Source organism: Streptopelia decaocto (genome assembly GCF_964273445.1).
Source record: "Streptopelia decaocto genome assembly, chromosome: 15".
Lineage (NCBI taxonomy): Eukaryota > Metazoa > Chordata > Aves > Columbiformes > Columbidae > Streptopelia > Streptopelia decaocto.
In genome coordinates, this window is record NC_138670.1 from 8,927,382 (window position 1) to 8,941,547 (window position 14,166).

The following is a 14,166-nucleotide window of genomic DNA, read 5'->3' on the forward strand; positions in this document are numbered from 1 at the left end:
GGCTCACGCTGGAGATTCCCCTTCTTAACAGTGACCTAACAGAAAAGCCTGTTGTTCAGTATCTGTTTTGCATGAGCTACTATGCTGTAGCAGTTGCTGCTTCATTGAGCTAAAGAGAGAGAGGGAGGATAAGAGGATTCCAATTTAATTAGCAGTTTGTTAAAAACAGTCAGCTTTGTCTGGTCACATGTTGATAATTTTAGAACGTATGTCTTAATTGCAGTAAATTCTGGTGTTGTGCATAAAGCAAGTGCCACGTGCTGTTTGCGGCATTGGCTGTGGCAGCTTCATGTTTCTGTTTTTTTAATTTACTGCAGCATGTATTTATTTGTGCAATGGCAGATTTCTGTGTGTGCTGTGGGTATTTTGCATGAAGCAGATCTAGAAGCTCTAGGAATTAAAGCATATGTTGTGGGGGTTTTTATTACCCAGGGAGCTGCAAGAATTGTCTTTTTTTTTATTGGAGCATATTCAGGTTGACATCTTGAATACCCAGATATTGTTCTGGTTGTTTTCAGTAATGGGACTTTTGTGTGTTTTTAGCATCTTTATTGGAGTATGAAATACTCTAAATGTCGGGGCCTTCCTCACTCCTCCTCCCCCTCAGTAATTACTCTGGTTGTTCTCAAACAATTCCTATCTCTCAGTATCCCTGAAATCAAACACCATCAGACTGTACCCTGTCTTCTGCTGAGCTCACTGAGTCACTGCCGTGCCTTGTGCTAGATTAAGCTGTTGTAGTATTGCTGCTCGTTGAATATTGAAGATCCCCTGCGTATACTGTGATTTACATTACTGTAAATAGGGTAATTGAATTATAGCTTCTCTGCAATGTCTTGTTTCTGTGGTGTTATCAAAGATCAGTCAACTTCAGTTGGGGTGCTGGGCATACTGCTGCCTATATGTTTACTTGAATTAGACATTATCACTAACTTATAATTCAATAAAGAACTGCTTTTGTTTGTTTTTAAACCCTGTATTGCTGAGGAAGCCTTGGGAATCTCTAAAGCAAGACAGTATTAGCTTTAACACACATCCCCCTTCCTCCCCCCCAAACAAGAGGGTAAACAATAACAGAGTTAATGAAATTCTTTTTTGTTGCATGAATTTCTGCATCAGAGGAGAAAAGATGTGCTGAGGTTAGCTAAGGGGTGCATAACGGTAACAGATTTTTTTGCCTTTTATAGCAGTCAGGACTCATCCAGGGCCTCCACTTGTTGGGCAGAGAGGGGAGGTGTTCTATGGACGCTGCTGTAGCAGGGGGAGAAGAGATCAGCTCCTAATAACTTAATTCAGAGATCTTAATTGGTAAGGATGAAATGTGCAAACTCATGTAGAGCTTTAGTTGTTTGAGAGGAGTATGTCTTCTCCGAGGCTTGACTCCTTTTTACTACTCTATGTTTTCTTTTCTGGTTCATAAGCACTTAAATGGGATATTTGTTTCTTACTACCCATGTTAAATAAGCAGCTTCCTGCCCTCAGCTTTGGCTGACAAACGGTTTGACATCCAGGATGTGTACTTCTGTCATTCCTAAGCCAGCATGAAACCTCAGACAGAACTGTGACCTTCAAATATGAACTAAGTCATGTATTTGCAAACACATATCTTTATAAAGCTGGCATTATAAAAAAGAAATAAGGAACCCTAGTTAGGTCTTACGGAATTCTGATTTGAGATTAAAAAGCTTTTTCACTAGCTCCTGCTGTCATTTTACCTCTGTCAGAACACTGGAGGACTTTAAATTTTTGTCCAGTTCAGCTCTTCGTTGCTTTTGTTCTTTTCAGCATTGAGAAAAGATGCAGGTATTTCTTTGTGCTTCCAGATTGTCTGCACATACTGAAATACCAGCCAGTGATGGAACGTGCCATTCTTGTTGCTTTCCAAAAGACTTTCAGAATTTGATGGCTAATAGTGCACAGTTGAGTATAACTTGTTTGGTACCATTCCTGGTATGTATGTCAATTTATGTTTTCTCCTGGTTGGCAGTACTTGGCTATAGTTGTGCCATTAAAAAGATTGACAGTTCTTCATTACATTCCGGTGTGCAGCTCTCTTAATTTTTGTAAATAACTTCACAGCCTGTTCAGTGAAATGTACTCTTTTTCTGTAATCTCGGTTGGTTCCTAAATAAGCTGCTAAAACCCTACCTATGTATATTTTGAAGGCCTAAAGCAGAGCCTACAATAGCTCAGGCGAGCCATATCCCCCGAAAGCCATTGTGCCTCTGTAAAAGGTTTTTAGGTGATATCATTAAATGTGTGTGTCTATATCATAGACATGTGGCATTAAATTAAATGAATCCCACGTGTTGTGAAAAAGAAGAGTTTGCTGATGTCTGCAGGGGGCTGATGCGGGAGCCCCCCCCAGTTCCAGGCACAGGGATGGACTGTGCCAAGCTTGTTTCATGAGCTCTGGGTGCCATTTGCATCTGATGCCAGGCAGTCTGGTTGTAGCAGATACACAGAAAAGATCTAAGCAGAAAAATCCCCTTAAAACAACAGAAGACTGACTGTTAAGCAAAACCAGAACCCCTGTCAGGCTCTAGATGTGCCCTGCTAACCATTTATTCTGGCGGTAAAGAAATCATCCTCAGCTGGCCCCTGAGAATGCCTAAAGAAATGCAAAATCCTGGTAGAGTTTTCCTGATGAGGGTTTCACCTTCTTTCACTAGGTTTCTGCCTCAAGTTATTTGCTTATTAGAAGATCTAGAAGCATTTTGTATTCTTTGGGCTTCGGTGTTTTATATCCTTCCAAAGAAAGAGTGCCAGGCTCTTTCAGACAGGGACAGTACATAACCCAAAATGTACCCCAAAAAATGACGCTGAAGTAACAAATGTACAATCAGTGGGGTGTCTGCCCGAGGCAGCCAGTGCGGAGCTGCGGAGGGGACGCAGCGCTGGCGTTGCCTGAGCAGGACTGCACCTGCAAAACTCTTCTCGCTTTCTTCTGCCTTTCCATTGTAGCTGTGGAGTAGAGCGGATTCTTTATATATATATATATATAGTTTAGTTAGCCATTTCCCTTTAAAAAGAGATGATGTGACTTTTTGTTGACATCGTTGTAGAATCACATGGTACATGGGAACCATCTGAGTGAAAACTCCTCAAGCCTCCTGACTGAGTCAACAAAACCCTCCAGATTGTGCCTGGAGAAGGGCCAAACCCAGTGTTTCACAAGGGCTATCTGTAGGCCTCGTTTTCTGTTTCACTAATTCCACCTGAACTTGTAACTCATCATCTTAACGAGGCATTTCTGGCCTTATGTAATTGCTTATGCAGCGAGGACATGACTCCCTTTCCCTTCCTCGTGTGTATGTGTCCCTGACTCATGCTCACACATAATAGTCTCTCCAAGGATATGGCTTGGGTGTTCTCTCCGTAGGGTTAAAACCAATTTAATGTCATGTCAACTGTAAAATTATCTTTCTAGAAATTGAAGTATTTTAAATTTAAAACTCTGAAAATACATTGTATTTAGAAGAGAGAAATAAGGGGTGAAAATTGTTCATTATGTTTCTTTATCAGCATATGAAAATTGGAGCATGTGGAGCATTTTCATTTGTCAATATTTTTCCTGCTGCTCTCTTGCTGAAATAATGCTGCAGAATTCCACGGTTCTTCCAGGATGCAGACATGCTGCTTGTTGACTTCCAAGTGGGTGTGTATTTAAAAAGAAGAAAAAAAAGAAATGGACAATGTTTACCTTGTAGACTGGGAATCGTAATCCTGCTTGGTTCTGACTTATCAAAAGGAAGCTGCTGCAGTTTTGCCTTATTTTGGTTTCCTTTTCCAGGCTGATGAAATGTCATTTATTTGTTATCATACTATTTTTTTTTTTTTATATTTTGTTACTGTACTGTGTGAACAAGACTAACAGTAGGTGAGGGATGCTGCTTAAATACTCTGGGATGTAATATTTTTCTGAAATTGCCCAAGTTACAAAAAACAGGGGCTGCTGCTTCTTCCTTGATTCTACAAGTCCCTGCAGCTAAATATTTTAATATTCTGAATATAGCTGCTTTCATTTCTTAATACTTTTGTCCCTACTCACATTCCCCTTCACAGAGGTGGAATTGTTCCCTACATACTGAATAGCAGCGTGGATGAAATGAGGAATTGAGGAAGAAAAAGAATAGAATTGTCTGTAGAAAAGAAGAAAAGCTGAAATCAGGTGATGGAGTAAAATAATAAGAGCTACGGGAGCATGTTAACATTGGATGAGAAAAGGTGGTTTGGTTGCGTGGGGAGGGAGCAGCGGTTTTACTGGTGACGCTGGAACTGGCAAGAGGCCGCATTGACCTAAGTAATGTGAAGAAAGGACCTGAGTAAAGCCAGGAGTACTTCAGTACGTTGTGCTTAACCCTGTATTAAAACAGATACTTAGCAGAAAACCTTTAGGAAAGTGTGAGCTTTCCAGGGATTATGCAATTGTGCTTAGTGCAACTTCTGCTTTTAAAATGTTGTGTGGGTTGTTGCATTATTAATTGGTGGCTTCCCTGCCCCACTTTGTTAGTTGGTTTGCTAGTTTTGTCATATTTTCTGACAAAATAATATTGAAATGGGATTTGTTTTTACTAAAGGCTTTTAGTAGGACATTCCTGAGGCTGCCAGATGACAAAGTGTTTGTTTTTGCTTTGATCACTTGAAGGCAGCAGTGGAATTGTTTGTTTTATGTGGTGCAACTTGCACTTCTGGGACCCCTTGGAAATAAGAAGAAAAAAAAATAGGAGGAATTGAATAATAACTAATTGTAGGTCTTTATTTGTAGCAGTAGTTTTATGTGTTTGCTTGTTAAATGTGAATCGGATCATCTGAAGAAGGATGAGTAGCATTTCTCCATTTCGTTCAGAAGAGAAGCCGTGGAGCACTGAGAGAGTAAAGTTTGATCTCTGCTTAGAAAATGGCTTACGGGAGCTCTGCAGCGTCAGCAGCACCAGCCCCTGAGAAGTTTTGGTTTTGCTGAGAACCGTCAGCCCTTCCTCCTCGGAGAGGCATTCCGAAACCCCAGGGAATCCTCTCCCGTACCGTTCTGGAGTGAGCAGTGTGGAGGAATAATAAGTGCTTCCTTCCTTCCTTTCTGTTTTCAGTGACTGAGCTCGAAAGTCACCAGGTCTGTGGCTGTGCTCACACGGCCCCGCACAGCACTGGCCTCCTCACCCTCCCCGAGCCTTCGGTTCTGCAACAGGAGGCTCTGCAGCAAGTTTCGTGCTGAAAAAATTGTCACCAGGAATGTGGTGTACTGACTTAGTTATTTAATGTAAAGCTCCGTATTAAATAATGCACAGAATTTTCTCATACTCGTAGGTTTATTTTTTCCTAGCAGCGCATCTCAGGCTCGATTCCCCCGCCCCCAGCTTTCAGTATTTGTGTAGTCAGGAAGGCAGCTTGATGTTTTGGATCTTGAAAGGCATTTTGGAGTTGTTGGAAGCGTCTCACTCCTTCCTCTGGTTTCGTGTAAACAGCATCGCTGGCTGTTGCAGAAGGGAGAAGAGAACCTTGCAGCTGCAAACAGGAGTGGGGCCTGGGATGCAAAATCCTTTTGGTGGCCAGAGCCGAAGACATTTTGTCAAGTGACCCGAGTGGTGATGATCAGTAACAAACCATTTCAAAGAACTGCAAATGGTTGTCACGAGGATCTGCACCCCTCTGTGTTTGTACTTTCAAGGGAGATATTTTACTAACAAATCTGAATTTTCAAATGAAAGTAGGAAAACTTTAGTCAAACTGAATAACTTTTTTCAGACTCCTCTGCAGTTATTTTATTATAAGCCTTACATTTATAACTTACTTAAGTTTTGTTTAAAAAAATATTTTAAAAAAGTTGCAGCATGCGATCTGAATTCAGAATTATTCTTCCTGAAGGTTGTTAATGCTTAGGAAGGAAAAATTCATGCCTGATGGGCTTAGTTAAACTTTTTGGGAGAGGTTTGGTTGAGATAGTTTCTTTAGTCTCTGACTCCAGTTGTAGCGTTAAAAAGAATTCAGCATTGCTCATGAAATAAATTCTGATAAGCTCACTTTAACATCAGTGTTTTGCATATTGCTTAATAAAATTGCAGTGGGTAGAATGAGGATTGTTCTGACTCCTGATGGCAGGCTGCTTTCTGCTTTTGGCTTGAGGCTGCATGTGAAACAGGCAGGTATGTAACATGGGCCGGTAATCTTGTTTGTTGCTGTTCTTCATTTGTAGAACTGCAAGTCAGCACTTGAAAAGTTAGTGACTTTCCTTTTAAATCAGCCTTTCTTTTGTAATTGCAATGATAAAGTAAATGTGAACACCTCTAATGTGAGTTTCAATTTAAGCTCTTCCAATGTAGAAAGGCAGAAGAGCATCATTCCCCAAAACACACAGCTGTGCAGCTGTCAGATGGACTTTGTCAGTCGCAGCTTTCTCGCTGCATTTACCACATTCTGTCATTGCACATGGTTTTACTGCATTAATGTAATTTCCGGGGTAGCATTAAAATGTATACATGGAACGTGTGAGAAGGAGTTGTAAAATTATTTTCAGCTGATTCCAGATACGGCATCCGAAAGCTCCTCCAAGTGATCTGCCTCCTTCAAATGAAGGATGAGATAATGCTGAAAAAGACCAGGAACCTCCCTGTTGGCCGTCTTCCATTCCTACAGCCTGCATCTCCCTTGACCATAAATTGTTTTGTATAGTTACATTGGGAAGTAGGTTGTTGCAATGTGGTGCTACCATGAGACATGTGGTTGGTTTGGGATTTGGCAGAAATCCAGTTTACATACGTGCAGCGAAGGAAAAAATATCAACTCCGTAATGTGTGTTTCATCTGTAGCCTCAAAGTCATTGTATGGTTTGGGGGAAGAAAAAGCTTCTCTATTTGAATAAAGTATGTGCTGTTCTAAGGAACTGTTACCTGCAAGATTTGTACGTGCTTGAGAGCTCTTGAGCAGATGAGATGCCACCAAGCCGCAGAAGGTACTTGTGGAAGTTGGTAGTTGGGGACAGGAGGCAGCGATGGTTGTGCCTGGGGGGTCACCCATGGGATGGTTTCAGGTACCTCCTGGGAAAGGGAAGCTGCAAAAAAAAAAAAAAAAAGTTCAAAAGCAAGCTTCAGGGAGCCAAGAGGAAAAATGGCTTTTGCTGTGATCACAAAGAGTAAGAATAGAGAGCAAGAGTAAGAAAATTTGGCAGAATAGTCTGTGCATTATAGGTAGCTGAAGTCATTCTTTCCTTTTTAAAAGTACTGATAGTGTGTGGTGTTTTTTCCCAAGTTGCTACGCATCCTGTGGAGTAGAGCTGCAGATTGCCTGATGATGTGCAGGGTGAGGGTCCGCTGTAGGTCACACGTCATTTGTGATTGCAGTAATCATTTACTTTGCTTCCACGTTGCATTAAGTTCTGAAGAATTTTGCTCACACTGAAAGTAACGCTAAAGATATCAAAGCAAGACCTTTAAACAAGGATGAAAGAGTAAATATTTGTATATCCTGCTCTCTGAACAGGTTTGGAAAGCAGAATTCATTTTTAGGCAGGAGCTCCTGTTGGTGAGACTGTTCTTTCCTGCATTGTCACAAAATGGTATAAATGACCAGAGGATTTTCATCATACAGAGCTGCTACAGGAGAAGCTTCAGAACCAAATAAAGCACAAGGGAAGGGTTTGCGCTGATGTAACAACAGCTTTTGTGAATGGAAATACTAACATGCAAGCGTAGTAGCGTTTGCGTTGCGTTTTTTAAATATGGTTGACTAATGTGCCGACAGCATCCACATTAAACACCTAAAAAAAATTCCTTATTAGACTTTGCAAAATCTGAGCTGAGTAACCATAATTAAATTATATTTTCTGTCAGTCTCCAGCATTGCTCCTCAAAGATTCCTTTGTCCCAGAAATTTAATTATTAATGGAAGGCTCAGGATGTGTGCACAGGTATTTGAATCTGCCACTTGAAAATGGATGCTGCTGAGGAATCTGATTCGATATGGTTAGTGCCATGGTGAACACTGGTGACATCAAGGCAGTAACCAAGTTCCTAAGACTTTTAGTTACAGATTATTTGAAGATAGAATCTTTCTGTGGCCGCACAAGAGCAGCAGCTTTCAGGCCAGGAGAACTTACAAATAAGTTACTCCTTGTTTTTTATGGTAGTTGAGCTTGGGCTTAGGAAGGTGAGTTCACAGATGTTTAAGAAAAGTGCACAAGATAATTGAAGCTTTGCTCTACTTTTTTCTCGCCATAGTTCACAGGCACATTTAGAAGGCGTGCTGTGGCTTCTGCAATCCGCCCTTGTTTGCTACTGGCAGGAATCTGTTGACTTTAAATCCAGATCTCCGTGTCTGAAGGACCACAGCGTTTTTCTGTCCCTTATTCCCCTGACCCTCAGTGAAATTCAGTCTGCTGCAGAACCCAATCTGTATTGTAAGATCTCTGCTCTTTTCAGTTGGATCCCTCTTTAGGAGTTTCCTCTTTTCCTGTCCCTGCAGGGAATCTGGCGCATCCCCGTGGATGAGATCGACCGCCCAGGCAGTTTTGCATCTCATATGAACCGCTCTATCGTCCTGCTGCTCAATGTGCTGTCACAGCTGAAGGATTACAACACCTTGCTGAAAGTCTCATCTATGCTGCAGAGGACCCCTGATCAGGGAAAGTATGCGATATTTCTTTTAATCCATTACTTCATAAAGCTTTGAATATATTTTGTTCACTGTGTAAACGTTTTATTTAAAGATGTTATTAGTTTAGGAAAGAAGCCTTCAGACACATTTCCTTGGGAAAGTAGTAGAATGATGATTAAGTTTTGTCAGGATTGCGATACCATAATAGAGTCTAGAATTCTTCAGCATTTTTCTTGGTACTTGGAGCAGCCACACAGCTGCCTTGACAGGCTTGCAGAGGTTTTCTGTCACATGGAGGGATTCACTGGTGGAACGGAGCATCGTGACCTGCACCCCTTGGTCGGCTATTGCGTAAGAGCGATGACCAGTGAGGGAAGGGAGGTCATGGCCCAGGCATCCTGCTCTAATCCCCCATGGGCTGAACAATGGTTATGTGCCTCTCGGCAGCTGATGCTATTTAAAAAGCTTATCCTGTTCAGGGGTGATCTAATTTTAATTGCATTAACCTTATTGAAGAAAAAAAGAAGCCATTTAGTGTGAGCTATATATGGATTCATATCAATGGGAAGACCAAAATAAACATCTAAGGAAAACATTGAGGTGATTGAGGTAAAATTCTAGTAACTTACTGAGTGGGAAATGTTGAAATTAGTCTCTGGCAAATGCTTAAGAAGTTGAACTGAAAGATTAAGGGCAGTAAGTTGGAGGCATTGAAGGTTTCTTCACGTGTGTTTCAGCGTGAGCGCATGTGAATTTGCGTAGCTTGTATGTCTGGGAATATGTCACCACATGTTCAGCAAAGTCGAAGCCAAAAATACTTTGACTTCTAGCATATCAGAAGTACTGGACCATAGAAGGTTTAAATTCTGTCTTAAGCAAGCTCACAGTTGTACTAAAAATATTATGTTATTTATAAGTCTAGACTGAATTTGACAAACAAGTAATATGACATGTTGGATCAGCCAGTGCCAGCCATGGTGAACTGCAATTGTTGCAGGAATTTATAAATGCAAATATTCTGGGTGTGTCTGGTATATGCCTGTAACAACCCTATTTTGAAAAATAGGGGGAGGTTTAGCTGAACTTTAGTTATTACTGAACTAATGAGGAGTCAGGTTTCTGTATCTTTTGTCTGAAAAAAACATTAAATTACCCAATTAATGTAATACTGTAGAGAAAAAATATGTTTATGAAAAATGTTGGCTTTTTGACTAAAATAGTACCCTTCAAAATTATTTGCTTGATTTTTTTTTAGCCAGTTCTGAATTAGAAATTCAGTTTTCCATTAAACTGAGGTGGGATTGATGGCTGGAAATATTTTTCCTTGAAAGTGGGCTAAAGCATTGTGTCACAATACACTGAAGTTACAATGTTCTAGTCAATTAAATTAAGCTGTAGAGTGAGTAAGTTTTACACATACAATATTATTTTTTATAGTACTAAATAGGAAAAAAGGTATTAGCACACAAGTGTTTTAGCTCTAAAAACCCTAGATTCAAAGGCAACTGGTATGACCAACGAGAAAGGATTTGCTGGTGTCCTTAATCTCACACACACGTTTTATCCAGAACATGAAAATCACCTGACAGTTCAAGATAGCTTTGTGTGACTAATACTCTTCTTCAAGAAAAGGTTTGATAAAGCTAGTATTTGGGGGGCACAGGAGGCTTGGCCTAAGAGAGCTGTAATTCTGGTTGTCTGGTTTGCTCTGGGTTTGATGGTTGTTTTTTTTTGTGGTGTTGGGGTGTTTTTTGGTGATTTGGGTGGTTTTTTTCTTCATTTTTCCCATTCCATCTGTGTGTAGGTAGTGCTACCTTTTGCTTCATGCATTTCATCTTTTGATGATGGTGAGGAGGGGAGAGTTATATAGAAACAGAGCTACCAGTATTATATATCAGTATGTAACTGTATATGTTTTGTTTGCTTTCTTCAAACTTGTTTAAAATGTGTTGTGGTGGTGTTTTTTGTTTGGTGTGTTTTTTTAAATGTCCTGGTTCCTGCTTTTAAAGGCCCATAAGCTTCCAGCAGTTACCTTAATTTGTGTTATCTCACTATGGCACAGGAAGTACTTGCGTGATGCAGATCGCCAGGTTCTGGCCCAACAAGCCTTTGTGCTCACAGTGAAAGTCCTGGAGGACACACTCAACGACCTGACGCAGGTAAGGCTTAGATCTGAGGCTGAAGGGCTGGGTTATTATCACTTACTTGTAATACCTTTTGTTTATATGCAACTGCATAGAAAACATTCTTCCAGCATTATTTTCCATTTTTGAAATCCAGTGACAAATACTGAGAATGGGTTGCAATAAGTTTGGTTTGACTGTCCCTTAAATTTCAAATGATGGTCGTTCCATGGAGTATAAGAACAGCTATATTTTTCAGGTGGAGTTTATGGGGATCTTCCTTTTGAAATGAACTGAGATTCCTCTTGCAAAACAAAACCAGATAGCTAGATATTGCATGCCTCACCAGTTTTTACTGCTGGTTCCCAACAGCACCACACCTGCCATTACATTTAATTGTAACTTAGATTTAGTTTTAAAAAGTCGCTTAGACACTAATCAGTTTCCAGGTTAAGATAACAGGAAATTGGAAGCTTAGTTGGTAAACACATTCAAGGAGAACTTGTTCTAAGGGTTTTCCAAGTTTACTGAGTATAGGCGTAACAAAGTAAATGAAAACATCCTGAAGAGCACTGCAACTCTGTGTATGTACTCTGTACTCGCTTATTTAAATACTTCAGTTGTAAGACTTGTTGCTTGGATTAATTGATATTCAGGAATAAAGAAGAATGAACATGGAGTAAATGCATTTTCTTCAGCAGTAACGTTAATTGTCAGTATTCATGGTAGCCATAGCTGTGCTCAAATGCTTTCCGATTTCAATAACAGAGAAGAATTACTTCTTTTATTAAGGTCTCAGAAGATCAGAGTTCCAAGTCTTGTAGCCTTTCTTCAGGAAGGATGACAACAGACGTCTCTAATAAAACTAGTGCTGAAGAGGGGAAAGATGTCCTTCCCAAAAAGCCAGTTTTATCAGATGGAGTAGTACATAGTACTGAAAATGGAGTAAAGGACGTGACCCAGGGACAAATTCCCAATGCTATGGACATATTGGAACAAGAGGACAAGAATGACAAGGAAAGTAAAGAGCTCCCTAGGCCTGGTTCAGTTGAGCCTATGGATCTCGATGGATATTCTGTTGACCCTGAGAAAATCGATTCTTCATATAGACGCAGTGAGCCAGAGCGTCTGCAGTCTGGCAGGACCTCAAAGGAGCGAGCTCCAGAAAGCCGGACTACAGAACTTTCTTTGGAAGAGCTAAGTATCAGCTCGAGACATCAGCAGCAGGCAGCTAAAGGAATAGTTCACACAGTACCTATGGAAGAACCTGTCCAGAAATCAAGCAGGAAGAGGAAATTACTGGAGGACGTCGAGTCTGGGAAAACACTTCTGCTCGATGCTTATCGAGTGTGGCAGCAAGGTCAGAAAGTTATGGCCTATGACCTGGGTAAAATTGAGAAGATCATGTCTGAAACGTACATGCTGATTAAACAGGTAAAGTGTTTTATCGTTAATTGTAATTTCTCTATGTGACCTTAAACATGATTATAGAATAACAATAATTTGCAAACCAAGCAGTATAAAATTTGCCCTATACCTGTTCAAAAGTCGGGGAGATAAATATCTCCTGAAGAACCACTCTCTCAACAAGACCACGGCTTGGGGGTGGATGAGGAAGTAGGACCCTCCATGTTTTGGAACTAAATTTCTTAAATCAGTTAAGAGCTGTAACACCAATTATGTGGGATTTGTTCATGCTAAATGTTAGTTTGAATTAAGAGAGAGTTTTATACTTTGAGTATACACTCCTGAATAATGTAGGATCACTGTTCTGCTGTAGAAGTGCTGTTTCTCCTCCTTACTCATATGCTCTATATCCCTGTTTCATCTGAATTGAATTTTATTTATAGATGAGCTAAGTAATTATGACTTCATTAGTTGTGATTTTGTGTTCAGGTGGATGAAGAGGTAGCACTTGAACAGGCAGTCAAGTTTTGCCAGGTGCATATGGGAGCATCAGCACAGAAACAGGTAAGCTCTGAAGTCCCTGGCTGCTTGTAACATGCTTTTGTTACTGAGTCTGTACAATCAAGTCTGTCACTGAGTGTTCGCAGCAATTAGAAATATCTGCTTTCCTTGTGGTGGTGTGATCTAAGATAAGTGGAGTCACATTAGTGCAGGGAGCTCATCCCTTTTGTTAGGGTCAGTGTTACTGTTTCTGTCAGGCTTGAAGGACAGTTTGGTTGCCTAAAAGCTTTTGGGGAAACCCCATACAGTCTTCAAATTGAAATATTTATGGCACACTACAATTTTCTTAATGTCCACGTCATTCCTGAGCATTTCATGCATGATAATGACTTCTCTCTGACCCCTAAGGGCTAATAATCTCAGCAGCTCTTCCTTTGCTAACGTTGCACTCTGCTCTACAGGTACCAAATGTCTCAACTTGCATGGTTGAGAATCTGATTTCAATTCTATTACATTACTCAGTTTGTTTTTAGCTTGTGGTTTCTGGTTTATTCAGCAAACAATTTAGGTCTTTAAGGGATGGTTATCTATCAGTTGTTAATGTGAAATCTTTAAGAGGTAACCTTACAACTTGCTTTTTGGATGTATTCACCTCTTCAAAAGCTACTCAACAAACTGGCCTGCATCAGCCAAGTTCCTTGCTGGGCTTTCCTGAAGGTTCTGGGTATGTGGCTGCTGTGCCAGCTCTTCCAGCAAAGTCAACAGTTACTCAGGCGTGTGGCAAAACATCAGAATAGTGAAAAACCTGCACACAAACTGATCTGGAAAGTAGATAAAATAGGTGAGGTAGTGTGTAACTGCAGTGGAAGTGATGAGATTTCCTGTTAAATTACTTGACGTATAACATACCCCTTAATGTGATGCACTTTGAAGCTTGTAACGTTCCCTTTTAGGAAGTGGTCCCAGCTACTGAGATTATCACATTCCACAGTCTCATTTTCCTCTGTTTCTGGCAGGATCCTGTACGCCATGCGAAGCTGCCCTACTGCTAGTATAACACACTGAATTAGTGTGGAGACACAGGAATAGCTGCTCTTGTAGACATCTGTCTGCTTTCAACAGACTGAATCCTGTTTTATTTTAAATTGGCAAGTATTTGCCTTCTGTAAACAAATGATGTCATGTATAGAGCTGCTGCAGCCCAGGGAAGCGCTTTGTTACTGGATAGTTTGAGTAGGTTTGCAGGGCCTGGGGTTCTTCAGTCACTTATCCCACGAAATTGACAGTCAAAAAAAAAAAAATAAGTGGACACAAGCCTCACCTTGATGTATGTCTTTCTCTGCTGGCTGTTGTATTTTACAGTTCCAGGCAATATATGGTTTCTTTGTGGAAGTTCTCACTTGCAACTAAAATTAGGAGTTATTTGAATTATGGCTTTTCAACTTTCTTCCAGACCAGCCGGAGTTTTTAACCTAAATATTTAACAACTCCATTGAAATCTTTTTACATGCCTCTTCAGGCATAAGCAGGAAACAATACGGCAATCAGT

General features: G+C 40.5%; 1 protein-coding gene across 3 annotated transcripts in view; it reads left to right on the plus strand.

Annotated features, from left to right (window-relative positions):
• The window catches only part of CABIN1 (calcineurin binding protein 1), a 102,114-nt gene that overhangs the window by 64,199 nt on the left and 23,749 nt on the right, over window positions 1-14,166 (plus strand). For all 3 annotated transcript variants that reach the window (XM_082066113.1, XM_082066115.1, XM_082066114.1), the window contains exons 30-33: window positions 8,455-8,618; window positions 10,649-10,745; window positions 11,502-12,143; window positions 12,606-12,680. In XM_082066113.1, coding sequence (XP_081922239.1) covers window positions 8,455-8,618; window positions 10,649-10,745; window positions 11,502-12,143; window positions 12,606-12,680 — 978 coding nt within the window. The remainder of the gene's footprint in view (window positions 1-8,454; window positions 8,619-10,648; window positions 10,746-11,501; window positions 12,144-12,605; window positions 12,681-14,166) is intronic.